The sequence below is a fragment of the Vanellus vanellus genome, assembly GCF_965231255.1.
Source record: "Vanellus vanellus genome assembly, chromosome: 2".
NCBI classification, from domain to species: Eukaryota; Metazoa; Chordata; class Aves; order Charadriiformes; family Charadriidae; genus Vanellus; species Vanellus vanellus.
The window spans coordinates 12,198,024-12,225,707 of NC_138906.1; the positions used below are offsets into that span (position 1 = coordinate 12,198,024).

At 40.7% G+C, this 27,684-nt stretch overlaps 1 protein-coding gene across 1 annotated transcript in view; it reads right to left on the bottom strand.

The window, feature by feature from the left end:
- Window positions 1–132: 132 nt before the first annotated feature.
- The window catches only part of DIP2C (disco interacting protein 2 homolog C), a gene marked incomplete at its 5' end in the record, with an annotated part of 178,225 nt that continues 150,673 nt past the window's right edge, over window positions 133–27,684 (bottom strand). Inside the window, 5 exons of the mRNA XM_082479767.1 lie at window positions 133–1,005; window positions 6,363–6,486; window positions 8,345–8,519; window positions 9,591–9,665; window positions 11,713–11,770. Coding sequence (XP_082335893.1) covers window positions 753–1,005; window positions 6,363–6,486; window positions 8,345–8,519; window positions 9,591–9,665; window positions 11,713–11,770 — 685 coding nt within the window. The 3' untranslated portion in view covers window positions 133–752. The remainder of the gene's footprint in view (window positions 1,006–6,362; window positions 6,487–8,344; window positions 8,520–9,590; window positions 9,666–11,712; window positions 11,771–27,684) is intronic.

The window sequence follows — 27,684 nt, forward strand, 5'->3', positions numbered from 1 at the left end:
CTCTTTTATACTTCTAAAGAGATCAAAATAAATTAAACGTTTTGTACATAATTACAGAAGAAGTAGTTAACTTATTTTATCTTTTTAGTTTAGTACAAAGATATTTGCAAGTTCATTGCCGAAATACCTTATTTATAAATTTCCTCCATTCTAACGCTAACAGCAAAGGCTCTTCGGCCTTTGGGCTTTCAGCATCTCCGACAGAAAGCTGCAAGATTTCTAATTGAAAGGTGCTACTTTGGGTATTCTCCTCGTACCACTACATAGTTTCCTAAGATGTGGGATCTAAAATGGCTTCAGTTAGTAACGGATCTGTATTCATCAGCTTTTTATGACGTATTGAAACAAATGAAGAAAACAATTATTTGTATTAGTATGCAAATTGTTTTAAAAGAATCCATTTGGAGGGCAGAATAAAAAAAAATCTACTTCAGCTTACTTAATGTAAAATACAAAGCCACATTTACTCAAAAAGCAGTATTGTCCAATAAGCAAAAAAAAAAAAAAAGTTTAAAATGGGCTTTTCCAACACACTGAAGGGCCTTACCCCATAGTCCTTCTTTTCTAAAATTTAGTGGTAAAAGAAAACATTTCACATTTTATTTCCTGCCAATCGTGACTGCTTTGAAAAGTCCTAATAGAAACAGTTCCATTCTGATGAGTGTCAGCATCTTATCTGCACACTTTTTTAGTGGACACCAAAAAATTTTATACATCTATAGTAAAGTCCATGGAAGCTTTAAGGTACAAGACTACATGTTGTAGGCCACATAGATGGGATCTAGCTGGTCTGCCAAAAATCCATCTCGTAGGTGCATACGTTGTTTCTCTCCACGGGAGTTGATAGGAATTACACCAATGTCCACAACCACCACCACCCCTACAATCAGATAGTGTTCCTCCAGGACCACGTTAGTGACTAAAGGAACCAGGTCCAAAGCTTCTTGCTCCGATCCATCCAGCTCAACTACAACGACCAATAAATTTGTCCAGGTAAACACCGCACTGGAACGAAAATAAAAATAGTATTAGTGGTGGGGTTTTTTTTTACCCATTTCATTTTTTACCCTTTTCATTCCACCTTTTGTTTCAACTCCTAGGGCTCCTCCTGTGGAGATTTTCCACAGAAAAAAAATTTCTGTGGAGATCTCCCCTTCTCTGGAGATTTTCAAGCCCCGCCTGGATGCAGTCCTGAGTAATGTGCTCTGGGCAATCCTGCTTTGGCAGGGGAGTTGGACTAGATGATCGCTAGAGGACCCTTCCAACTCTGAAGATTCTGTGATTCCGTGATTCTGTATGCTCGCAAGTTACAACTGATAGGACAAGAGGAAATGGCGTCAAATTGCACCAGGGGAGGTTTAGGTTACGCATTAGGAAGAACTTCTACACTGAAAGGGTTATCAAAGACTGGAACAGGCTGCCCAGGGAAGTGGCTGAATCACCATCCTTGGATGTATTTAAAAGCCTTCTAGATACAGCGCTCAGGGACATGGTTTAGAATTGAGCCTGATAAAGTTAGATAACGGTTGAACTTGATGATCTTAAAGGTCTTTTCCAGCCATAATGATTCTATGCTTCTATGCTCACCACAAAGCCTAAGTAGCAAGAGAGAACATGTCTGCAGGCAGGGGCAGAGGGACAGTCCCACTAGCTCTCACTTTTATATTGCTGCAATACTAAGCATTGGGCTAAACTTCACAGAAAGGCGAGTCTAATCCTTGCCTCTCATGTAAGCAGATAGTAAGACAACGTGCGGTTGCCTCTGAAGCCAGCGAACTGTCACAGCACTGCTGTGTTCATGAAGGCATGCATGAACAATGTGTGGGTGGAGGTGTCTTCTCTGGGGCTTTTTGAAGAGCAGCCCAGAAGAGCAAATGAGGTTAAAAGAGGAGGCACCAAAAGGAACAGCAGGAACACAGCCCGAGCTGAAAGATCTTTGGGATAAGCTCTGCCTCGCGAAGGGGTGCGGAGCCCTGGGAACGTTTACATGGCATACTGCAGGCTGCACAGAGGTCCCCGAGTGGCTGGGGAGGGGGCCTCCTCACTTGCATGGTGCTAGGCTAACGTGGCTACGTGCCTTCTGGACTGGGCTGGCTGCTGTCCAGGCAGGTCAGAGCTCAGCACAAAAGAGCTGCGATTCTTCTGGACCAATTGGTTTATACAGAAATAAGCAGTCTCTCCATCTGTTTTATTTCAGCTGTGTTTTACTACTGTTGGGTTTAAGAGGACAGGAGTTTTTACATTCCTTATTAACAGGTGAGATGGTCAAGGGAACACCATTATCACCAATATCTCCTCTCTACTAAAAGAATTCTGTAAGACCCCAAAATTTTGGTTAAGCCCTTGAGCCAACGCAAGTGAATTTTGGATTCTGCTACTCGGCATCTTTTCTGGCTAAGGAAAATGCATTTATCCTTCCAAATGTGGAGGCTGGGAGGGTATGAAAGTCTTGGTGCATGCTCCTCTCCATCCTCCTCCCCATGTCTCAAATGTCTCCAAAGCCTCCGAAGTCTCATGGGAGGTCAGCACGACTGAGGCTCCACAAAGAGCAATCTCATTCTTCCTTGCAGGTGTTTATGACACAAATGATTGTTTTTTCTTCCTCTAACTTATTCCATAGCATAAATAACAATATTCTACACGTGTAACTCGTACATCAAGCCCTGTACTTTACCCTGCTTTATCTTATAAAATCAGGGGATAATTTCCCAGAACTGTCTTGAGCATAACCATCTGAAAGTTAGAATATATTATGTATATAAGCCAACTTCAAAAAGAGCTACTTACCCCAAGGTCAACACTTGGTCGAGACAGAAGTGCACTGTTTTAGTCTACTAAGACAATTCTGAAAATCCTTGTACTTTGGAAACATATCTTACTTTGCCCAACAGTTAGCTATGAAAATGTGCTCTATGTTGGTGCTTAACAGAATGGATTTTAGGAGAAAAGCACTTACTATTAAAAAAAAATTCATTTTCAGATCCTGCCAAAGTACTATTTGATTAAATTCTTATGTGCTTATTGATCTGGAAAACTAATGGACAGCCATAAGCAAGGGTGTGCAGGCTCCTTTTGACTTAGTACAGCTATGAAACGAATTTTAATTTGTAATTATGTTTTCACAGACAGTCTAGTAAGTTTTGATTGATGCTGAATATTAACAACATGAAGTCTTAGTCTGCACAGGTGACCATCTCCAGAGAGGTCCCAGAATTTTTATGGATTGCTGTACAAACATCTAAGTTAGTATTATATATATTTTAACAAAAAAGCCCGAGGAGGTTTTATTAAAATACAAGTTAGCACTTGAAACCATGCCTTAAACGTACTGTTAGCTTGCTACTTGGGAAAGCAATTAATGGCAAGATTCAGGAGCAGGTCCCTAAAACATGGCTTAGGACAAGTTAGTTTGTCTGAATTCAGATGACTGATTCCCAAAACCTCCATGAAGCTTCTGCTAAGTCCTAGAGCCACTGTCACTCCTAAGAGGGTTTCAATTTCATATGTCATGATTCTGACTCACTGGTCATCACTGTAAGCAAAGGAAAATTTTCCCCTCTACATTCTCACCAGTTGAGATGAAGACATATTGGCCAGCATGTACCATTTACGAAGACATTAACTTTCTAGTCCTCACGAATTAAAAAAAAAAAAGAAACAAACTAAAAACTAGGGACCCGGGAAGGCTGCACTTTCTCAACAAATTATGGAGTCACACCCAACAGATGCAATACAGCCAACGCACTGAGCTGGGAACAGCCCCTCCTGCTGCTTCCAACCCTCCAAATGCGGCAGGAAAAGCAAGGAAGTTGTTGAAACACCTCCAGAGAAAGAGACCCATAAGGACTTTCTTCTCCAAATACCTTGTGTAGCTTTACCTATTTGTCATTATGCAGAGAGAGAAAACCACTTCTTAGCAAATTCCAGGAAGCTATGTTCTGTTCCTCTTTCAAGGGTTTGAAGTTTAAATGAGTCAACAATGTGTTTTAATTAAAACACATGTACATACATTATTTTTCAAGATATTTTACAGTATTAAAAACACTTTCAAAAATGCCTGGTGTAGTTACGCATCACAATAAAAACAGACTGTGCCGCTCTTTTGCTTGTTACATATTGAGACACAGGAGGCCCAGAGTCAGAGGTTGTTGATCTTGTGCTAAAACTTCTTAAGAGACATGAATAATACTAAATGACCTTTTAGATCTGATCCTCAATGACAGAAGTTGCACAGCAGGTTCACATGTTAATCAACAAGTCACCGCTTTCCTCAATAGTGCTCAATGTTACAAAATGAGCACGTGTTTCTTGGAAGCTGAGGCTATTTTTACAATCTATCGACTGGACATACTCAGTACCTTTTGTTTGCAATAGGTATCGAGGCAGTTAAATCCTTAATGGGTCATTGTAACCGAAACAACAGTGGCCTCCAACAAGAACGCAGGCTCATGGCCCCATCCAAAGAAAGGCATATACAAAGCATATATAAAAGATTTAACTGGGTATTGTTTTGTCAAGGGGTGTTTCACAAAGACAAGAGTAGGACCTCTAGGAGAAGCAGAAAGAGAAGTTAAGCAAGAAAAGTCAAGGACAGTCAGGACCAGGACTATGAATGAAAACTCCATGATGGTGGCTTGAGAGAGCTATTAGGCAGAGCACTGGTTGGAAACTGTGAGCAAACCAGATATTGTCACTCTGAACTACTGTGTGTCCATTTTCTGTAGGGACCACATCGGAGAAACACCTAACTCATCAGCAATCTCTCTTCTTTGAGGAAGAACAACCCTGAAGACTTTGAATTTTGGCCTTTGGGCAAAGGGTAGTAATAGTGCAGCGTGTTTTCTGAAATCTCACTCATGTGCCTTGGACATTATCACCCAGCTACTGGGAAGAGTTAAGGCACTGAGAATCACTTGCATGTACTTCTACCTTCTTGCAGAAATTTAGTGGCCTTTTTCTTCGGTCCTCCCAGCCTACCCCAACCCTTTTTTAGTTGCCACTGTCCTACTCAGGATTTCCATGATAATAGAAATTCATGTGATCTTGAAAAAAGGAACATAATCTAAGCATTTTTGGCCACTGAAACCCATGATAACCATTTCTGCAGTGTGATATGGCTACTTCATTCACTGCCCATGAGCTCATGTTTTGAGGACACACAAACCTCTGACAAACAGGTACTGCTGAACACATCGATTTATGAATCTGTGGTCATCTTATAATAGAGCTGTCCTTAAATAGCTTGATCTGAAAAGTTTCCATCCACTGCTGATACTAATCTGACACATTTTCCAGGAGAATTTCACAGCATCCTTAAAGTGTTCACACTGGGCTATGTGAGGACACAGAATCCGCCACCCTGTGTAATGGCTAGCTGGCGCACGACCATACCAGCTGTGACGATGCTCTAGGGACGAGGCAATAAGGCAAAACCTCAGTTACAGTCAGCCAAGCAATTAACTGCCTTAATTTTAACAGATATTTAAGAAAAAAGCAAGGTGTTTTGACTAAAGAAACCAGTCTGGTCGCTGTGCTTCATTATTAAGTTTACTGCTCCAGGCCACACCTTTGCAGCCAGGATTGAAAAGAAAAATGAAGAGTCGCGTCTTAGACTGGCTAAATTGCCCTGGCTGTTGCGACAAGTTCGTTTTGGTTGAAAGGAGAAGAGCTGAGCTGAGGTTATATCAAAACAAAACAACTACCTGACTCAAGTCTTCTGATGCAAGAATAATGAAAAGCAATTTGTTCTCATGTCGGCCTCAAGAAATGATTACCTGCTGTGTGCATTTGATGACGTGATGCATTGATTAAGACAACATCGTTATTAGCTCATTGATTTACTGCTTCAATTTCCATTGTGACCTTGATTTGATCACTGCTTGATTTATTAATAACCAATTCAAAAGTAACAGTGTGTTCACTAATAAAGATTATTAGTGTGTTCATTTATTTGAAATGTTTGCCTGCTCACTCCTTCTAAGAACAACACTCCTAAAGCTTGAACTCATACCAGTTTGCTTTTCTTGGTTAGAATATAAATCTCAAAACTCCAAGAAACAGCTACTGACCTACGTGAGAGCTGCTTGGCTTTCTCAAATTAAAAGTTTGAGCCTTCACTTGTACTTAAAACCAAACAAAGAAAAAAAGAAACATATTGAATGATCTTAGCAGAAAACAGTCCTTTCTGATTAAATCTGTTTGTGAAAAGTTTCATCCCAAGGACATATTTGCGGCTGGGTTATAAATCTTGTGACCATCCTGACAGGCCATTTCCTGGATCAATTGCAATATCCAAGAAAAAAACTCAGACATTATAGATATTTCAGCTTTATATAAGGGCCCTGGTGTTATATAATCCTTACCATTCTGTGATGCTCTTGTGTGCTCTAATTACGGAGGTTTCAATATCGATCGGATGGTATCTCATCCCTCGTAACTCCATGGCTTCATCTAATGCACCCACAACATAAAGTGCATCATGGCGTTCTGGTTGTAAGGAAAAAAATATATTAATGATTCTGTTCTCCAGTACATTAAATTACAAAAATGTTCGCATTAATGAATAAGCAAAATAAGTATAACATTTGTAAGTTATCCTCGAATTTCTGAAACCTCAAAGCGATTTCCGAACTAATGAGAGTTTTCCATTACTGAAGTGCAATGCAGAGCAGAAAGCAGAAGAAAGGAAGGCAGAAACACTATTCCCATTTGAAGAAGAGAAAGGTGGAAGTCTTTATCCAAAGACAGTGAGATAAATTCCTGTTTTTCTCCCAGGTGGACGCAGAACAGACTCATTGTTTTTTAAGGGGCCCCAAATAGACAATAGGCTCCTTGTTTCTCTCTCTTTCTTTTGAAAAAGCAAAAGGATGGATTTGACCCTAACAGAATGGATGGTGTTCTTCCAGTAGCTTTGAGATGTTCAGTGCTGATGCTTAAGGCGTATTACAAAGGTGTTTATCAATAAACCAGAAATACATGCTATGTGCCAGATAGCAAATTGCTCATTCAGACAAATGGCAAGCTCTGGAGCGGAATGCTCTTAATAGTACAAATTTTTACTAACTACAGAAATAAATGAGGCTGAAATGACACTTTTTAAAAGATATTTGGCTGATAATAAACGACTGCATGTTATACATAAAGAAATAATATTCGCTAATAGACTTGAAAGCAGATAACTGGCTCTTTTTACATTAATTTAGATAGTTGCACGGTGGTAGTGTAATGGCAATATAACCTCTACCAGCAATAAAGAGCAGAGAACTTTCTGCACTGGGAGCTAAAAGTGGAGGGAGAATGGAGACTTAGCAACTCTGTCAGGAGAAGATTTAAGCCATTTGGATGCTTAAGTTGCAATATCCTCAGAGAATCCTGAATTTTCTCAAGGCTGGGTTCTCATTATGAAATGAAAAAAGCCTGCGCAACCGAAAGTAAATCTCTTGAGGAAGATGCTAACATAAGGACATGGGCAGCAGTTGTAATCCACAGGGATTACAAAAATGCTTTCAGATTTGATGAATTCACTCGTTGGCCGAATAGCGGCTATTCTAATTGCACTGGCACCAGGGCCCTGGGATCGCTCCTGGAGGTGCTCGCAGCATTGCTCGAAACCATACTTTGCCAACAGCCTCGACTGCCACTTCAGCCTGCTGCCGCTCGTGGCACCGTGCTCTGCAAAAATCACCAGAAACTAACATTTCCCCAAGCAGAGACTTTGTGTGCCTGGCAGTGCTGGTTTGCTTACATGTGTACGTGAGATAAGGGATGTCATAAAAACAAGTAAAAAAATTCTGTACCTTGCCGAGACAAACCCAAACACCCCGCAGCTTCTCCTGCAGGCTACTGCTTATATTACATTTCACTAGCCTTCCCCACCGGTTTAAAAACAGGGAAAATTGAGAAATGGACAGCTTCTGTAAATAAGTTTATAACAGAGGAATTATCAAAGAAGACGGTCGTCACAGGAGGCACAGGGCTCAGGCTCACCCCAAGGCTTTTTCTATCTGCACAAATGCATTCCCGCGGATATGACTGCGAGAGCAAATGATGGCATTTTAAGCTACATTTCATAGTTTTCAAGCTGAAGCACTCGGCACATTAACAGTGCCAAAAAGTCACCGTTGGAGGGGATTTATAGCATCTGAGGTACAGCAAAGGAAAAACAGCTGTTTCAGCAGTGAAATCTAGCCCTGTTTTATTTTCTGATTATTTTAACTAAGGCCTTTTGCAGGTCTACGGGTTTCACAGATGGAGCACATCAGGTACTGCAGACCAAGAGACATGGTTTCAGCCTCCAGATAATCCAAATTATGTGCATACACCCAGATGACGAGAAACCTCTTACCTCCGTTTGCATCTGTGAGTTCTGTTCTTCTCAGGAACCCCAGATAGCCAGTTCGAGCCCAAATAGTCTGTGTGTCTCCAAAGCTGAGTCTTGAATTAAAATGATCTGACTGCAAAGACTCATCTCCGTAGATGGTAAAATACCCACTGGCATTGTGAGTGCTGTGAACCCATATCTAAGTTAAAAGCAATTATACTGGTATTAATTAAAGTAGCTTTCCAGAATGAAGCATTATTGAAAATTCTTGATGCAAAATTTTTAGTCATAGCCAGATAATACTATAATACTTTTTAACACTATTTTTGAACCTATAACTGGCCCAGTTTTAGGCAGAGACCCCAGTCTAAGCCCGCTGAAGTTGGAGTGTGGATCTGAGCCATGCCTGGGGGAGAGGGACGCTGGACTCACGGCTGCGGGGACACCTGGCCTGTAGCCCTCTGGCCCCCGGTTAGCCAAAGACCTGCACAGCCTCCAAGAACGGCTCAGCTAGCTCTGAGGTCTGCTTGGTTACGGCAATTTTCAGAAGAGCCTATAGACCACAGTGCTGTTTCTACAGTCCTCCCCTCCTGGTTCAGAGATGCCAGCAAGGCATCTCCATGAACACCAGACAGACAGACAGATTATTTTAAAGGGTGACACCAGGGACCTTCACCTATAGAGAAGGATTTCACGCTAATGAAATCTTACAGATGAATCTCACAAATTAGACTGTAGTTTTAATTATGACTAAGCAAATTCTTCATTTTGTTAATTAGATCTTTAATTGCTTATTGAAAATAACATTTTTTTCTCTCTCTAGAAATAGAAAAATAAATTGGAAAAACATATAGCCTTGCTCAACTCAGCTAATGAGAGTACTTCAGTGCATTGAAGCACAATGATTATAAAGAGAATAGCACTAGAAAACCATCTAGCTGAAATTAGACCGATCAATAACTTATTTTTTCATGTATGTTTCCATCAAAATTAGTGAAGCACCGAGTAGAAAATACAATTAGAAAAAGCAGATTTTTTTTTTCATTTTTTAAACAAACTTGAACTTTTAATAGCATTTATCAAGTATGTTACTAGCAATTTTAATGATACAAATATCATGCTACACACTATACTAGATCTGTAGAATTCACTGTTTTCTTAACCAGGCATTTGATAAGACATATTATAGGAAAACATTGGCATACCTGATGATAGCTTCATCTCTGCAATTTCGTTCAGAGCACACACAGATTAAGTTTTCATGACTCACCTCACCAAGATGAGAATCTCCTAAGGGTCCCTTTGTTTCCGGATTAGCAATAATGATACGTACTCCTGGGAGGATCTATTGAAAGAAAACATGAGGCAGTAAGACAGCAGATACCGGCTTATGCAATCATATGCTGACTCTTTGCCCCCAAAAGCCTTCATTAGAAACTAGAAGAAATCATTAAAAAGTTAAAGTAGACTTATAACATAAAAAATTGAAATAGCCCACAGGTGTAATAAATTCTGAGATATCTGGGAAATGCTACAAACCCTCTTCTCTGTGAAAGTCGCTCCACCATGCTCTGAGGGGACAGAGTGTATCCTCAGCAAGTTTGCTGATGATACCAAACTGGGTGGGGTGGCTGACACCCCAGAGGGCCGCGCTGCCATCCAGCGTGACCTGGACAGGCTGGAGAGCTGGGCAGAGAAGAACCTAATGAGGTTCAACAAAAGCAAGTGCAAGGTCCTGCACCTGGGGAGGAACAATGTAAAGCACCAGTATAGGTTAGGGGCGGACCTGCTGGGAAGTAGTGCTGAGGAGAAGGATCTGGGGGTCCTGGTATAGACAGTAAATTATCCATGACCCAGCAATGTGCCCTTGTTGCCAAAAAGGCCAATGGAATCCTGGGCTGCATAGGGAAGAGTGTGGCCAGTAGGTCGAGGGAGGTCATTCTCCCCTTCTACTCTGCACTGGTGAGGCCACAACTGGAATACTGTGTCCAATTTTGGGCTCCCCAGTTCAAGAGGGACAGGGAACTGCTGGAGCGAATCCAGTGAAGGGCAACTAAGATGATTAAGGGATTGGAGCATCTCCCTCATGAGGAAAGGCTGCGAGAGCTGGGACTCTTTAGCCTGGAGAAGAGAAGGCTGAGGGAAGACCTTATTATGGCGTACAAGTATCTAAAGGGTGGGTTGAAGGAGGATGGAGCCAGGCTCTTTTCAATGGTTCTCAGTGACAGGACGAGGGGCAACGGGCACAAATTAGAACACAGGAAGTTCTGTTCAAATACACGGAAACACTTCTTTACGGTGAGGGTGACGGAGCACTGGCACAGGCTGCCCAGGGAGGTGGTGGAGTCCCCTTCTCTGGAGATTTTCAAGACCCGCCTGGATGCAGTCCTGAGTAATGTGCTCTGGGCAATCCTGCTTTAGCAGGGGAGTTGGACTAGATGATCTCTAGAGGTCCCTTCCAACTCTGAAAACTCCATGATTCCGTGATTAAAAACTCCTCAGAAATCAAATGTTCACCTACAATACAAAAATCCTACCAAACGGCCCAAGTCTCTCTGAGAGTATATAGTAGAACAGAAAAAAAACCCAAACGCTAGCCACATGACACTCTGGTCTGAAACAAAAATCAAGCCAGAGGCACCTCACAATCTGCCCAGAATGAGGTAATGGACATTCAACCACTACAGAGGTGGGCAGATGTTAAACCCTAAAACAGAAAAGGGAGCATCCTCTGACCATGAGTGCTTGCAAAGGTATAGTTAGAAAGCTTGAGATGAGCATCCAGTGTCAAGGGTGGTCAGTGAGCACAGAGTGCTTTGGTGGCTCAGTGCACCAGTGGTAGCACCTCTCCTTTCTCCCAGAGGCAGAACACGCTTAGCAGGAGACCTTGGTCACCGGTGTGTGGCCAGACACCGCAGGGAGGGACAGAGCTGAGAGCAGCACCGCTACCTCTGTGTGCCAGTCCTGAGTCCTCACGGCAATGCCACCCACCAGGCACGGTCCCTCTGCAGGTAATCAGTAGCCTATGAGTACAGCACTGGTAATCTCAGACCAGTTCTCAGTGGAGGTGGGTCTACATCGATAAAACTCCTTCGCTAGTGGCACATCTGTTGGCTGTTTCAAGAGTGAGATGCAGAGGATGAAATAGCTTCTTTTTGCATAAAAGAAGGAAATGCTTTTTGCATAAAAGAGGGAGGTATGGCTTCTGAGAGAGCAGTAATGCATCAGTTACCACCATCGTGCTGTAACCTCAACAGTAAAGAAAGGTCTTCAGTCTGCACACCTACTAAAGCCTTCCTCCACACTATATTCACATAGAAATTAACAGAAATGGAAATTTACTGAAAATATTTACCATAAAAAGTACATTTAAGTCTTCTTTCAGTACTTACTTTTCCTGACTCCATGAGAGGCAAACTATGCGGAGATCCTCTTTCAACTAAACGAACTCTGTAAAATACGTATAAAAATAATATGCATAATACACGGTTGAGTTTATTTGCTTTTCATTAACATTTATTTCTAAAAGGAATGGTTAATGGTCACAGAGATTAATGTTATTTTTGGAACAGATGAAGTTTATATCCTGTAGAAGATAATTGGGCCCAACATTTAATCTTAGTCAAGACTTATGGCTGGGAAAATAATGAAAAAAAGATGTGCATGAACGTTTTCTTAAATATTAAATTCTTCAAATGTAGTTGGTGCCTTTTATTTGTTTTTGATAGACTTTTGTAAATGGAATTCCATGCAAAAATTTATTTACAACAAGAGGGATCTAAAATATTGATTTCCCACAAGAACATCATAAATGCCAGGGCACAGACACAAAAGCATGTGAGCTGAGTGAGCAACCACATTCCCCGAGTAGCTAACAGTTAAAATCAAAAGTCATATCGAAATAGCTCACAACCCGGCCTCAGCTTGAAATCTGCATTTGCAATCTTTTAATTATTTTCAATGGACAGTGGTTGATAAACATTTTAATAACAAAAAAAAATATCATTTAATGAAAAGTGCTATTACTGCTGAGGTCAGACCCTTTCTCTGAGTGTGGCTTACTGGTCCTCTCTCTTCCTTTCTTAGATAACTTATTTTCCCACTAAAGGAACAGAAGTGGCAGCTCTCCTTCACTGGTATGATGGTCTGGAAGGAAATTCATCATTTAACCTTAGAAAAGTACTCAGCAGGTCAGAATGAAAGTGACTTTAAAGTCCTAAAATAGCTGATGATCTCAGCCAGTAGACGGTGAAGAAAATTTGGTAACATCTAGGCATCCCTGTATCCTAAGTGATAACTTAAAAGCTCTAACAGCCTACAAAAAAATTAAATTTCCCACTCCTAAACTTTTTTCATAATCTGCTTAACCAATCTAAATCTGGCCTTCTGTCAAAAGGGCTGTTCTTACCCCTTTCCTCCCCTCAGCTCTGTGATTAGAAATAAAAAAAAAAAACAACACAAGATGCCCAAAACCCAACCCTGTAAAAGGTAAAGATGAAACATCAGAACAGAGGAAGACATAGCTAGGAATAGACGGGTGGAGAACTGGATCCAGTTAAACTGATTCTAAAACTGCAGTCTGTTATGAGCAGTCATGATAGATCTTTTTCGGACTGTTTTGAGGTCTTTTTATAGACTGTACTGCAGTGCTCAGTTTGGGAAAGGAGGGATGAGACACAGAGAGACCTCAGCTAGAGGTCCCTTTGGAGAAGAACAAAGCTTTGGCAACTTCAGCCCCTAAACATAAAGGAGATGGAAAAAGATCTTCCTTTTTTTTTTTTCTCACTATTTCTTTGCTCAAAACGTCTTCTATAAAAGCTGAGACTGTCGAGGTCAAGGCAGGAATAGCACGTAGTGTTTTATCTGCAGTTCTGGGAAGTCTCTCAACCTTGATGGACGGGGCAGGGCTAAGCCCTGAGGCATTGCACATCAGTGCGAACAGTTCCTTGCACTAACAGCAAGAGATACAACCCAAACACCCAGCAATTTCAGACTGATTTTCCAAGTCATTTTGAGAGGAAAAGGATGTAAAGCGCCCTGTAAGGGGTGCTGCCTGGAGCAGGCACAGCTAGGAAGCTGCAGCCTGACCTGCTCTCCTGCAAGATGCATAACAGGAACCACCTTTCAATGTTTGCTCAACTGCCACAGAACTCCCAGACAGTGCCTGTTGCTCTAAGACGCTTCTGAGCGCTACCTTTAATTTTGCGCTGTCCTTGTTTTACACCGCATTGCTCTCTTAAACCTCTATTGTGTTACAGGCGTACGTACGTGCCTGCATTTACTGCATCATTTTCTGTTGAGCTTCCCACCAGCTGAAGAGCAGTAGGGCCACCACTGGCTTCACAGCAAAAGCAGTGAAGCTACAACATCCATCTGTTCAACCAGTGACACAGATACAGGGCAGCAGAAACTCAAGCCATGGGAGCTTCAATGTAAGGCGTACGTGCAAGGCTAAATTTATGCTACTCTACAAAGCATATGCCTACATAAGCCACGCTGGCGTTGCTGTTCAAATGGCAAGCTAAATCATAGGTATTTAGGAGTATGTAGCAAAGGCTTTAAAAATAACTCCGCGCGTATTGGAAAAAATCAAATATTGCAAAAAACTGTTGTTAACAATGCCTACATTTCTGCCTTTTTATATATACCTTTGTTCTGTAAAATCCGGATCAGTGCAGAAACAGAAAAAGCCTATAAATGAGTCCTTCCAAACAACAGATACTCCAACCTTTAGATAGGCATTTGCAGACAGGTAGCTGCTCTTAAAAGAACTAGTCATCGTCTCAACCACTTGGTATCTCCTTTAACAGAGTTAGCTAATTTATTATCTACCAACAGTTGTCAAATAGATTTAGTCTTAAAAAAGAGACAACTGAAAAGACCTCAGCCATATGCAGTGGTAAGAAAGACGATGTAACAAAGGTCAGGAGATACTTTATTTGAATTTAAGATTTGTTTTAAAAGAATTTGATTTGGATAACAGTAGCAATAAACCTCCAGGGCAGGAAAAGAGTACGTCAGAGCCGTCCAGCTGCCCAGAGATTCTGCCGGCTTTTGCTCCTTTCCCGTTATTAAGACATGCCTCAATGAAGTGTTGCTGAACTCCAGGCCCAGCAGAAATCACATATAATAAAGCTATACATTCAATAGTCAACGAAGTGACTACTGGAAATGAATCAACATTCATAAATCTGACCATCTCTTTCCTTTTTGCTTTCAGCATCTGTGCTTGCCACCTTGTTCTTATTATCACTAGCATATTCTTCCAGTTCCCTTCTCCACCTATTTCCTTTAACCTCATCTGATTTTTTAGCACGCGACAATCCAGAAGGTGCAATTTCTCAGTTTCCAATTCTGTTAAACCTCTCCCACTCTGTGCTTTCCGCCTCACATCCCTACAGAGTTATCACGGCAGCACACTAAACATAGAAACGGCTTTTCCTGGAGGTTTTCTGCGAGGGCCTTGTTAACGTTCAAAAACTTGGACTCCCTTTTAAAAAGTTTCCGCTAAGCTCACAATCCATTTGGGAACATGCTGTTAAACCTCTAACAACTCTGAAATAATAAAACATATTTTGCCACAAAGAGATTAAAAAAAAATAGAAGTAAAATATTAGATTCTGATGTTACTGACTCCTATGTGCATACTTAATTTTAAGTGCATAATAGTCTTATTAACTCTACTGGGACTAGTACCGTGAATAAATTATGGACATCAGGCAATAATTTTTTAAAATTAGTTTTACTGTGCCTCAGCATAAAATAATTCAATTGTTCCCACTCTTCCCCAAGAGATTTCCTTTTTTCCACTGACAAACACAGGCAGCAGACACGATTGCAAACTTCTTTCCCTCTCGAGTGAGCAGCGTCAAGGCTGGTGTGGCAGGATAGGCAAAAAGGCAGAGCACAGGGCCCATCAGACCCTTGAGAAACAACGCCTCTGGATCTCCCAGGTGATGCTGGCCAAAAACCCCACAGCTCCTTACAGGCTTCTTAGGACAATGTTAGTAAACCTTCTCCAAATTCACAATAATCCTAAGGTGCTCCTGGACAGCAGAGGTCTAGAAAGGGCAAGTCCTGTTTCTCTGCAGTGCTCCCGCCGTTCTTTGCTGGCACTGAAAACAATCTCTTACAAAGTGAGTACAGAGCCTTCCCGCTGCTTTCTGCTGCCTTCGAGCCTCGCTGGGAAGGGCAGAGGAGAACACGGCAGTAGGGCCAGCCTGGGCAAAAAGCCTGAAAATCAAGTGGATGGGAGAAAAATGCTGCCCTTGGGCGTGAAAGCTACTTTTACACCTTCTGGTGGTTTGCAGCCAAGCTGAGAGGCAAAACATAAATGAGTGACCCAATGTAGGGCAGACACAGAGTTTCTCTCCCACCAAAACGTCTCACTGGAGGGGAGAGGAGAAGATGTTTAAGAATCATCGCACTGTTACAAAGCCATAAGCAACTGAATGCTATATGCACTGAATCTGTAGTATTTACATAGTATAGTATAACAGTATAAATTTTAGAATTTTCTTCACTCGTTCCTAAGAATTAGTCTTTTTTCTTAAAAAAATCTCTAACTAGAGCTGTAGAGTTGAGAAAGCTGCCTACATTTCAAAGTTTGGCTACTGGGATTTAATAGGGGATGCAGCTACACCACCAGTATGCGCTAAACTTCTTTTCTTGTTACAATTTAATATATCGGACAGATTTCACCTCCTTTATACCAAACACTTACTATAGAAAAGTAGGAGTGAAATCTGATTTCAGAATGAAAACTGGCAAGCTATAACTAACTGGCACTGTAATCACTGTGCAGCAAAGGGGATATTGAAATACAGTAACAGTATCTTTCTTCCCAGCTATCTTACACGAAACTGCAAATTTTGTTTATACTCCTTTTAAGATCTGGTCCATTTGGTGATGAAAACTCTCCAAAATATATTCCACAGCTTGCTAGTATTTCACACTAATCAGAGAGTTTGTCAGCAGAGCTATTAACTATTGCTTTGGGAATCTGCAGGGGCTGGAACATGCAGAGTGGTACTAACCAACATTACGATGCCAAAACTGGGCAAACCTTCAAACCCGGTTGTGCTGTTGCTCTGAGAAAGGCTTTGGATTCTGTGATTCTAATAGAGATGGAAAGAAGCTATTAGGTCATCCAAGTCTCGCTCCCTGCCAAAAAAAGACTGTTCCCTGCAGTGCACTTTCGAGTGCTTTGTCTACTTCTGTTATAGTATTTCAAATGATAGGGCTTCTTCTACTTCCCTTCAGAGTTTATATCTCAGCTCAATGTATTTCATAGTCAGGAACCTTTTTACTGCGATGCTTGGCACGAACTGTTCATAGTTTCCTCTTGTTATTTCTAACTAGCTCTCCACGTCCAACGCAAAAGAGATTTTCCCACTGTCCCTTTTCAAATATAACTCAGCTAAAGAGTTTGCCTTTTACCCTAACACTTAGCCAAACCTCACATCTTGAACTTTTCTCTTCCCTTTATAGCCATTCCCACAAGCTGAGCCACGGTAACGCCAGCGTGCCAGCAGCTGCTGCTGTTGGTCGGGCTTGGGCACTGAAGCACCGCATCTTCCATCATCTCAAGCTCTTATTTCCCTGTCTACCCTACCAACCCTTAATTATTATTCTTCCTCCTATCTTGAGCAGTCTGTTCTCCCACCATGCTATTTTGCAGTCATGCCAGCCTGGAAGTCCAGCTTTTTGGTTTGTTAAATATTTTCAGTGCACTATTTTGCACACTAATTTATTTCAGTAGCTGTTTAGGATGTTGCTACACTTGAAAACCTTCAGGAAAAACAATGTAGAGGAAACTAGATAGAATGTGATGCAAGTATAACCTAACATATATTGAGAATACACTGTATATATAGAAAATAGCAATATATGTCCCTTAGTCCCCTCCTTGTCCATAGCCTTTCTGTGGCAGAAAGAAACAGCTGAAAGAAACAGGGCTCTTTCATTTCATTCCAGCCCTATTTCTTAAGTTTTCCTGTTGATTGTCATCTTACATTAGAAGTTCAGCTTGTGGGGAAAAAGTGGATATTTACCTATCCTGCAAGAAATTGATGTTTTGAAAATTTTTGTGTATTAAACCAGAACAAAAAAGTGAAATATGGAAGGAAGCTGGAAATGGAATCTGAAAAAAAAACAACCTGTTGCAGGTCAGAAAAAGAAGCTATTTAGGTTCAGTGTTTCAGGTTTTTTTTGGTTTGTTTTGAAATCTAAGTAAATTAACTCTCCAACCTGAAAATACTGTAACCACTATCATCAGCAAAAATTCAAAAGTTAAAGTAGGGTGTTTTGACCCCTTTGAGAATTCTATCTTCTTCCTTAAACTGAAAAAGATCTGTCAAAACCGGCTCTTCTGATTGCAACACAACAGTCTTTTCTGGTGAAAAAAGACAACCACCTAATTCATTAGAAATTTTAACCAAAAGCTAATTGTAAGGCATTTAATGCCAGAGAGCACATATGCTATAGCACAGTGATTGCCCAGTTCTGACGCAACTGGCTACGAACTATTGCCATGAACTATTGCCATCATCAACACCTTTCAGATCTATATCACTGTCTAATGTTGAGATGGGGCCTGGGTAAGTCTGTTGGTGGGAAAGGGCTGATGCAGCCTGTTCTCATTTTCTATAGTCAGAGGAAAAACGGGCACTGCAGGGAACAGTGGGATCCTGAACTAGGGTCAGGGCTTCTTCTCTTTACTCACGTAGTAAAATACTTCTACATAAACTATTCCAGAATTTACAAGTCCATGAGCTCATTCTACCAAAAATGGAAACACATATCAAAGAACATAAACTCTGCCTTCCAAAATGACACACCCAGTTCAAATAGCCAAATCAGTAAAGCAGGACAGTGGCATAGCTGAACGATTAGGCTGAAGGGAAAATCTAGATAATGAAGAAGAGTTTCCCTGCATCATCCTGGTTTCCTCAGAGCAGTTTTCCTCCCATCACATGACAAATTCAAATAATGGATAAATACAACTGAGATTGAAAAAGGGAGTTTGGGATTGAGGCAAACTTTAGCCAACAAAATGAACAGCCGTTAAATCTTCTATAGGTCTAGGACATATTTTAATCCTGTTAATTCGATAATCAACAAGTTCAGTTAAAGAATTAGCACTAAATCACTTCCTTTAATGTAAAGACTTTTCTTCATTATAAATTACACTTCATGTCCCATATTCCCTGAGGTCTAAAGCAAACAGCTTCCAATTCTTCACAAGGCTGAACAAAAGAAGCAGAAAAGGTTACACAAGGATTTAAGACAGCTCAGAAAGTTGCAAAGAGATCAAAGTGAGGCAGGAACTTTGGTTCAGGAAGGGAATATTCAAAGCTTCAGAGATTAAAAAAGTAATGGCAATTTTATCATATAAGACTATGTGAATATGTAAAAAAACCTAAGCCATGTTTATGTTTGTTTTCAACCTTGGAGTACATTAAAACATTCCGCTTTCATTACACGTGAATTACATTACATTTTTTTAAATTAACTTTGCACATTGTGTAAAGCACAACACACAACTATTTCAAGTGAATGCAACGGACCAGGACTCTGGAGAATTTGGTCTCCCTCCTGGCTCTACCTCACGCCTTCTGTGCCCCATCAGGACAGGATCACCTTTCTCTGGGCTCCAGGTTCAGATTTGCAAAAACAGGCATAATGCTGCTCTCAGCTGTTACCTTTAATTTAGATTACAAACCTCCCAGAACACGGTGTTTATCACTAATTTTTTCCAGCACTTTTCATAATCGCAATTGTGATTCTGTTTGATGTAATATGCTTTTTCTGTTTTGTAACCCTTTATTTTCCCAGTTCCAATTGAGAAAGAGACTCCACACATAGGGAAAACTTTCATTATAACAAACTTGGGATCTGAAAATGTCCTCATCTAATTGAATTAGCTTATTTGTTGTTAACAAATGATGGAAATAATTTTAGCTTCCCTGATGCAATATTCATATTCTACATTTACACAATGTAATTAAGGGAAGAATTTCTGAAATCAAGTCATTCTCTTTCCCCTGCCCCCTTATCTTTTGCAGAAAGTTCCCTCTCCTTAACAACCACCAGGAATGTTTCCTGTGCATGGAAAAATTCAACACCCGGAGCTATTTTTTCAGTTGAATTAAAACTGCAGATCACCACTCAGAAGAAAAGGTCAGTGGTGCCACGAGCAGCAGCACCTTGTACACCTTCAAGGCACTGCAAAGGGACTGTCCTTTTCACAGGAGACTTATTGGGAACCCTGGCCGAGCTTCACATAAGTAAGCTCATCTTCTGCAAACAGATACTTCTAGGATATGCAGTATTAAGACGGACATGTGAGGCTTGAAGCAGCATGTTAAGAACTATTGAAGAGAGCCATTTAAGAGGATATATTATATCTCTAACCAAGTTAGCGATGGATCCTTATATAAATATAGGATGCTTTTACTGTTTTTCAGAGCACTCCTTCCCAACCCTAACCATTCAGTATTCCTACAGCCCAAGACTCCACCGATGACAGGAGCCAAACGAGTGCCTGAGGCTAGCGAAGCTGGGATGAGTCCCAAAGGCGACGGAGCTCACAATTATCTGTCGGAAAAAACTGTCAACGTGTGGGACAGCAAAGGCCCTGTTCTCCGACAAAGGCTGGCAAGAGAAAAAGGGAAAGGAAAGAGGGATGGAAAGCACTTAGGAAGCTCCATTTCTTACAGCACATCACAATCTGGGGGTGGGTCTGCAGAAGCTACAAAGGCTCGCTCCAGATTTTTGTATGTATTTATTAAGTATTTTTCCTTCCAAAGCAGATGTCTCTATTGTGAAATGTACTCTAAGGTAGCAGTATGGGAAAGCAGCACTTTTTCCTCCACTACCGAAACAGTAAATGTGCTCTACGTTGATCACTCCTGGCATTTTTAAAAAATCACTGTTTAGTGCTCCATTAGTACTATATACCAAAATGAGGGACACAAAGCAAATTATGATTCAGAATACACTATCTGTAAAAATCAAACACATAATACAATTTATCTGTAAAGAAAATGAAAGAATGAAAATTCCATTTTTTAAGACATTCCTGTAACTGTATGGTTAGACTCATGGCAAACTCTGGGAGAAAGAAGTATGGCTTGTAGGGAAAAAAAAGGAAGACTTTTTAATAAAACTTCCTCAGAAACGCGAGCAGCCAGCTTGCTTTATCAGTTCCCAGCTTCTATAAGGAGCATGACTGAAAGAGAAGGACCTGCAACACCAAAGCAGCTCATTATACTCTGAAATGGGAAATCCCTTTTTTTTTAACAGCATCAGACATTCTTCAAGAATAAAAATGTTGGTGTATTTTAATAAGCTGGAATACTATTGGAAAATTCAAAACTGGTTTGTAAAAACAAACAAAAATGGAACTGTTGCCCATCTAGTGGTTTAACTCCTGTTTGAAGACTCACATGCAAATGGCACTTGCTAACAATTACACAAATGTACAACTGCAGTACACCTACTTTCCTGGAAAGCTATGGCTTTTTGTTTTCCCTTTGTCTTCATCTTACTTGGTTCACGTGACAGTATTCTCTTTCCCCTAAGCCCTGCAGGGAAATGTAACTGGAATTTCTTGATTTGTAGTTAAAGTATGCTAAACCACATCCTCTTTCAAAAACCACAATTAGAGCCAACTCTTATTGTCCTGTTCCACTAAAATCATAATATTCTGATCCCTTGAAGATGACTTTATCAAGGAAGAAACAGACTTGTTTCAAGGGAGGAAATACTTCCAAGAGGTAGTAAACTTGCCTTGGAAATTACAAAAATTGCTTTGTAGGGCTCCCATCCCCCTACTGTAGTCTCACAGCTCAGAGTGACTGGGACAAGAGGGGTGACTTCCCATCTGAAAGTTATTAGATGTGTGTCCGTTTCTCCTGCCCTGCAACAGAAGTTGCTTCATACCTGGAAACACGAAGCATCTTTCAAAGCTCTTAAAATAGGTACATTTACAAATTTCGTTATAACTCTGGATCCTCATACATAAACAGTGCAATCCCTTAGACGATATTTGCTCCTCTTCAGTTTCCTAGCTCACCAGCTTTTTTCCTAATCACTGACTAATCCAGTGCACAGAGGCTGAACAAGTCTCTTGGTTCATGCTCCAACGCAGGTAGGAAGAGCAAGTGAGAACCTTTCCTCCACTCTACACAGACCGGGACTTCTCCTCTAAGTCAGAATTGGAAGTGTTGATATGAGGCTTATCAGCCTGAATTAACTTTTATTTCCGAGAGATTTGTTTCCCACAGATCAGAAACGGTGCCAAGGAGATTTCTGAGACAGAAGTGTTTGCGTGGCAGAAACAAAACACAATGCCGCTAAGAGGCCACAGCTACATCTTCTCCTGAGCAAAACCATGAAGAATGAGGAGGGTTTTCCCAGTACCATGACAGACAGCTTAAACGCACTAATGAGATTCTGCAGGTTAGTGGGCAAAACGCCTAAAAGCCAGATGTTTCTCGAAAGACTCCTCAAAATCAAACTGCATCATTACTTATCATACTCAGAATTTTGAGGGACTTAAGTTTTACTTCAAAGGCCTCACATGAGAAGACCCTCGAAGCTCGGGATGACCAGAAGGGCACTGCTGGAGGTAGTGCTCGACAATTCAATTTGTAAATAAGCTTACTGCCTATAAAGCACTGGTGGCTTTCTGAGGCCAATGACTTGCGGGGTCTATGTTTTGAACAGTTCACCAGCTATACAGCCCTTCAAACCTCAAAATACTCTATATGCTTTACCTACTGAATCTCACTGCAAGGGAAAAGGTGGCTGAGTGTAAAAGGGGGCAATAATAGATTTTTAACTACCCCTTTGGACCCCACACAGAGCGAATAATTAAGGACTGCGATTTCCAGTAACCTGCGACTGGGCTCTGCACGCTGTAACCCATTACAAGAGCTGGAAAAAGCACTGCTCCCCAGTGCACCGGGGAGCGCTCTTCAAAGTTTCTCTTTTGCTACCATTGGCAAATGGTCTTCAAGTATGAATAATCAATTAAAGTCTCACAAAAGGTAATTGTTTTACTGTTACTTGCCATTAGCATGTCTCCTTCTGACATATCTCCCCCCCCAGTCTCTTTTCCCTACTACATGACTGACTATAAAATGGTTATCTTCCATGCCGTGACTGCGTTACAGAGCACTGCTGCGGCTATAGCTTAGATAATAATTTAGCTAAGTAGTTCTTTTGTCTGGTAACCCTGTAATAAGAGTATTTTTCAAGGTAGATGGAGTAGAATTGTTTTGAGAATTAGGAAAAAAGCTCCCATGGCTTTGTTGCTTGGTATTACCCAAAACAATGTAGACACAACATAGAAGTTTCAGTAAAATATGGAGGAGAAGGATAAACAAATGACAGCCAGAATAAAAGGCTATTTTTCTTTTCCTGCACGAAGTCTGAAATGCTGGAATATATTAAAATGAAGCCAAAGCTTTAACTGATTCCTTTTGACAGAGCCTGCATTTGAGACTGGGCTCAGCATATAAGCAAGCTATAAAAATAAATCCTTAGTAAAGGTTTTCACATATTTTTGAAACACTACAAGGGTTCCCTTCTTTTCTTGGGGAATGAGATTCAGAATCTCCATCCTCTGAAATCACCTTTGTCAAGGAGACAATGGCTGAGCAAGTCTGACGGAAGTTCAGAGTTCTCTGAATACCCCCGAAGTACAAAACAAAAAAAAAAAGATTTCTCACAACATACAAACAACTTCCTAAGAAACCAAGCCTGCTAAGGACATAAGGATATAGAAGGGTCACTTCTTTTTAAGAGATATACACTAATTTGCATCACTCCAAGAAGATGTCAGTGACCACATAAGAAAACAAGACACCTATTTGTACAGTTCCACAAACTGCTTGTTTACTAAATACAGAAGGTAATCAGATTCCAGTTATTGTTCTAATGATGGAGTGGGAGTATTTCGATGAGAGGCTATGGACACCATAGCCACACACTGAATGACAGCCAGACAAAAAAATTAATAACTGGAACCCAAATACATCTTGGTGCTTCTAGTCTATCTGGCAATATCCTACATCTGGATTTGGCTCCCTCTTTGGTGCCAGCTGCCTCACCGTGGCTGTGACCAAGAAACTATCCAAGTAGCTCACCATTACAGGTAGCTCAAAAGGAAATCTAGTAAACCACGAAAGGGTTCAATACATTAAGTAAGTTCTCCATTTTTCTAACCCTACTGAAAAAAATACAGACTTAACCAGATGAAACTGAATTAATTTAAATGATCAATTAATGCACGTATTATTTCACCAAAGGGAACGCTGGAATTTAAAGACAAGATCAGAAGGATATGAGGGGTAAGGATGCCTGCATAGATGAAACTAGAGATGGCACCAAATAAAATTGAGAACAGTGTTTACTAACACTCGTTTAAAGTCTTAATTATTGCCCAGTTTGGTACAAAATGTGGATGTAGTTCAATAATCAGCTTAAACACAATTTTTAGTCAAAATAAGGGGACTCTGTCTATTACAAATACATGCAGTATGATATCAAAATCTTCATCAATACATATGTGAGTTGATTAGTGGCTCTCTCCCTGTAGAAGTCTACGTCTCCATTCCATCAGAACTCATAAGTTGTCACCACCTGCTACTGAATAAGACGACTGGTGACATTTTTACCCACTGTTGGGTGTAGACATAGATTGCAGTGAATTTGTTTCCTTTTACTTTTTTGCCCCTTTAAAATAAACTCCGATATCAAAGTAGATCTCTCCTTGCCCCAGTTAGGGCAGGACAGTGATTTTAATATCTTTCTTAATTTATGGATAAGGTTTTGCTATAGAAGAGATTATTAGGATGCAAGGGGATGTTTATCTTTACAGGATTTGCAGGAAGTTTTAACTTCAGGAGAAGATCAATGATCTCCCTCAGCCATCACCAGATGGATCCTTCAGCTTAAAACTTTTAATTAAAATTTAATTTAATTAAAACTTCTGAGGAAATCCTCTATACAACATTTTAAATATGAAAGATATAGAAATGCAGAAAAAAATCCCTAAAAATATTTGAGCAAAAATTCAAAGCAGTCAAAATATTTCAATATTTTTCATAATATTTTACTTCTTATTCATACCAGCTTAGTTTCAAATTTAAGGTGATTTCAAAATTTAAACTAGCAGGTTAAACCAGCTACATTTCGAAAGCAGTTTTGAATGATTCTAAAAAAAAAAATGTTTTAGAATATTTGCAAATATATTGAAACATTTGAAAATCCAGCCTGACCTCCTGAAGAACACTTAAAAATATTTTTGCCCTGTCGATGCGAAAGGAAGATTTATTTTGGAATACACATGGGGTCTATTGTTAGTTTGATGAAGTGGCTCGTTTTGCCAATAGATAATTTTTCTACCAAGAACTAACCTGCTGTTGGGGATGAGGACTCTGTGAAATTTTTATGCTAATATCAGAGATGTATTTTTTGCTGGACATTTTTAATTTTAGAAACACATGTACATATTGTTTTAGCACATCCTGGATAAAAGGGATACTTGGGCTTTAAATTTACATCTTTACTGCTACAAAAGCATGTAAGCGTTATAAAAGCCAATATCTTTCAAGTATGTGGTATTTTGGTATGAGAAGAAAAGGGTCTCTCTCTTTTTTTAATCTTCCAAGCACTTCTCAGCTTTTAGTACATTTACGTATCTTGCGCTTAAACACCTGAAAAGCGTTCTGAGGAGAATATGACTGGTCGAAAATGACGATGGAGTAATCGGAAAACCAGTGGTTTAGACAGCAGGACAAGAATACGAATATATTTATTCTATTTCTTTTTATTTGGGGGGGGATAAAGTTGTTTCCCCGGAGGCCGCGGCAGAGAAATGCAGCCAACAACCCAACAGGGTGCTCACGCCTGGAGTTTTGCTGCATCTGCCCTCCCTGCAGACGCACGCGGGCACATTTCCATGAGCCGAGTTGCACAGTGAGTCAGCAACGGGGACCAGCCGTGCCGTGCCAGCGCAGCCTGCCGCGAGGCCAGCTCACGCCCGGTGAAGCATTAATCCACCTATTTTGCCTTTTGGATCCGAGTTAATCTCTCTAAACTTCATTGCACTGCAGTCCAGGGGCATATCTGCCACTTGGTGCTAACTTGGGAGTTTTCTCCTGTTTTTTTTATTGAACAAACCATGTGGGACTTGCCTGTCTTTGCTCAGTCTTTCTTGGCCATCCTGAGGACACTCTGATTTTTAGAAAGTCAATGAGATGCTGAGTACTGGTGAAAACTGACGTATTGTCACCAAGCGCAAGCCAAAGCTGTATACTCTTGCTATTAGGATACTACTCAGTTTCCAAAAAGAGGTGTCTAACGCCATTGGAGACAGCACAGGGTGCCTGGGACATCTCGCTAGTGCTAGCAAATACAACACGAGAAGACCCTGCGGGAGTGGCTGTAGCTTCTAAAACTGCACTAGATACAGCTAGGCAACCAAGCCCTTTTTCCAGTATCATAACGGATGCCAGCCACTGACCGACTGGTTGCACCCCTTGGCACGAGTTTCCTGAACCTCCGGTTGAGCCCAGTCCCAGCCATTTCCCTCTGCTGGCCACTATGGCCAGAGCTGCAGAGTTCCAGCAGCTAAACCAGTGGGATGATGGCTCAAAACCACACTGAGGCACAAACAAAAAAGTGTTTGAGAACCTCCAACCTGACCAACGAAGCAAGACATCCAAATCCAGTGAGAGCTGGGAGGAAATGTCTAGTTTGGTCGACCAACCACTCCTACATCTCTACCAAAATTGTACATAGCACAGGTATTTTCATCTGAACTCCTATCAAACGACGACTTTTTCATAGGCCGTGAAGTATGCAAACACATAATTACCGGATGAGCTTGAAATAGTTGTATTCAAACTGATTATTAATTTTTATAGATGTGAATAGGATTTGAATAATCTCAAAGGATGAACTACAGCTGCTTTGTGCAGCAACTAGAAAGTGTTGAAAGCCAATAATAATAATAAAAAAGATGTTCAGTCTTTTTCAAATTCTGGAAACATCTTCTAAAATATAAAATATGAAAAAAATTCTCGCATTAAGCATACAGTGTAATTTTTTCATATTGTTGGGGGACCGGCTGACCTGCAAAACACGGTGGGTTGTTTCTATACTGTCTCACAGCTATGCACAGCAATCTTTCAGTTACTGTTAACCAATAGTGACATTCAGTTCCACTAAAATAGTTAGAAACAGCAAATGTGAAGAGACTATGTCAAATAAAGTTGTTTTCTCCCCTAATTTATGACCCATGAATCTAATTCTAAATTCCACAGGACTGAGTAAATGAGCCACAGCTTTAATCCATCAAATTAAAATCCACATTACCACAATCTGAGAAGCCAACTCTAAAGATCATCTTTCATGTTCTGTACAACTAGTCACTAAATACAAATTAATACACTGCAAAGTTTGATTTTGATAATGATGCCTACTTCTCAATGACATGCTAAGGCAGGGAAATAGTATACCCGCGGTTTCTGCAGCCTTTATGAACAGTAAATCTTATTTCCTCTGTATAAACATATACAAAATTATTTTTACTGTTTATTATTTTTATTAACTAACTGTGAATTTTATGTTCTCTTTCTATATATATTTGTTTCTATATACTTCCCTTCCAATGGTAATTCTATAAATTTCTTTCTCCTCTCAGAAAAAATAATTGCAAATAAAGAATTAATCTACATTTGCTTTTTTCCTTCCCCTCTGTATCTAGAACTTTATTTTTAATGATTCATTAGCTCTTTCTCTTTGTAGTCCTCTTGAGTGGCCTGCCCTTCCTTCCAAAGGCCATAAATCCTCTTTTTTTTCCCCTAAGTTGCAACCCTAGCTCCCTGTTCAGCCAGGCCGGTCTTTTTCCCCAACAGCTTGTCTTTCGGCACATGGGGACAGCCTGCTCCTGTGCAAAGCTTTTGACACCGTTTCCCACAGCATTCTCCTGGAGAAACCAGCTGCTCGTGGCCTGGACAGGTGTACTCTTCACTAGGTAAAGAACTGGCTGGATGGCCGTGCTCAGAGAGTGGTGGTGAATGGAGTTACATCCAGTTGGTGTCCGGTCACAAGTGGTGTCCGCCAGGGCTCGGTGCTGGGGCCAGTTCTCTTTAATATCTTTATCAATGATCTGGATGAGGGGATCGAATGCACCCTCAGTAAGTTACAGATGACACTAAGCTAGGTGGGCGTGTTGATCTGCTTGAGGGTAGGATGGCTCTGCAGAGGGATCTGGACAGGCTGGATCGATGGGCCAAGGCCAACTGTATGAGGTTCAACAAGGCCAAGTGCCACGTCCTGCACATGGG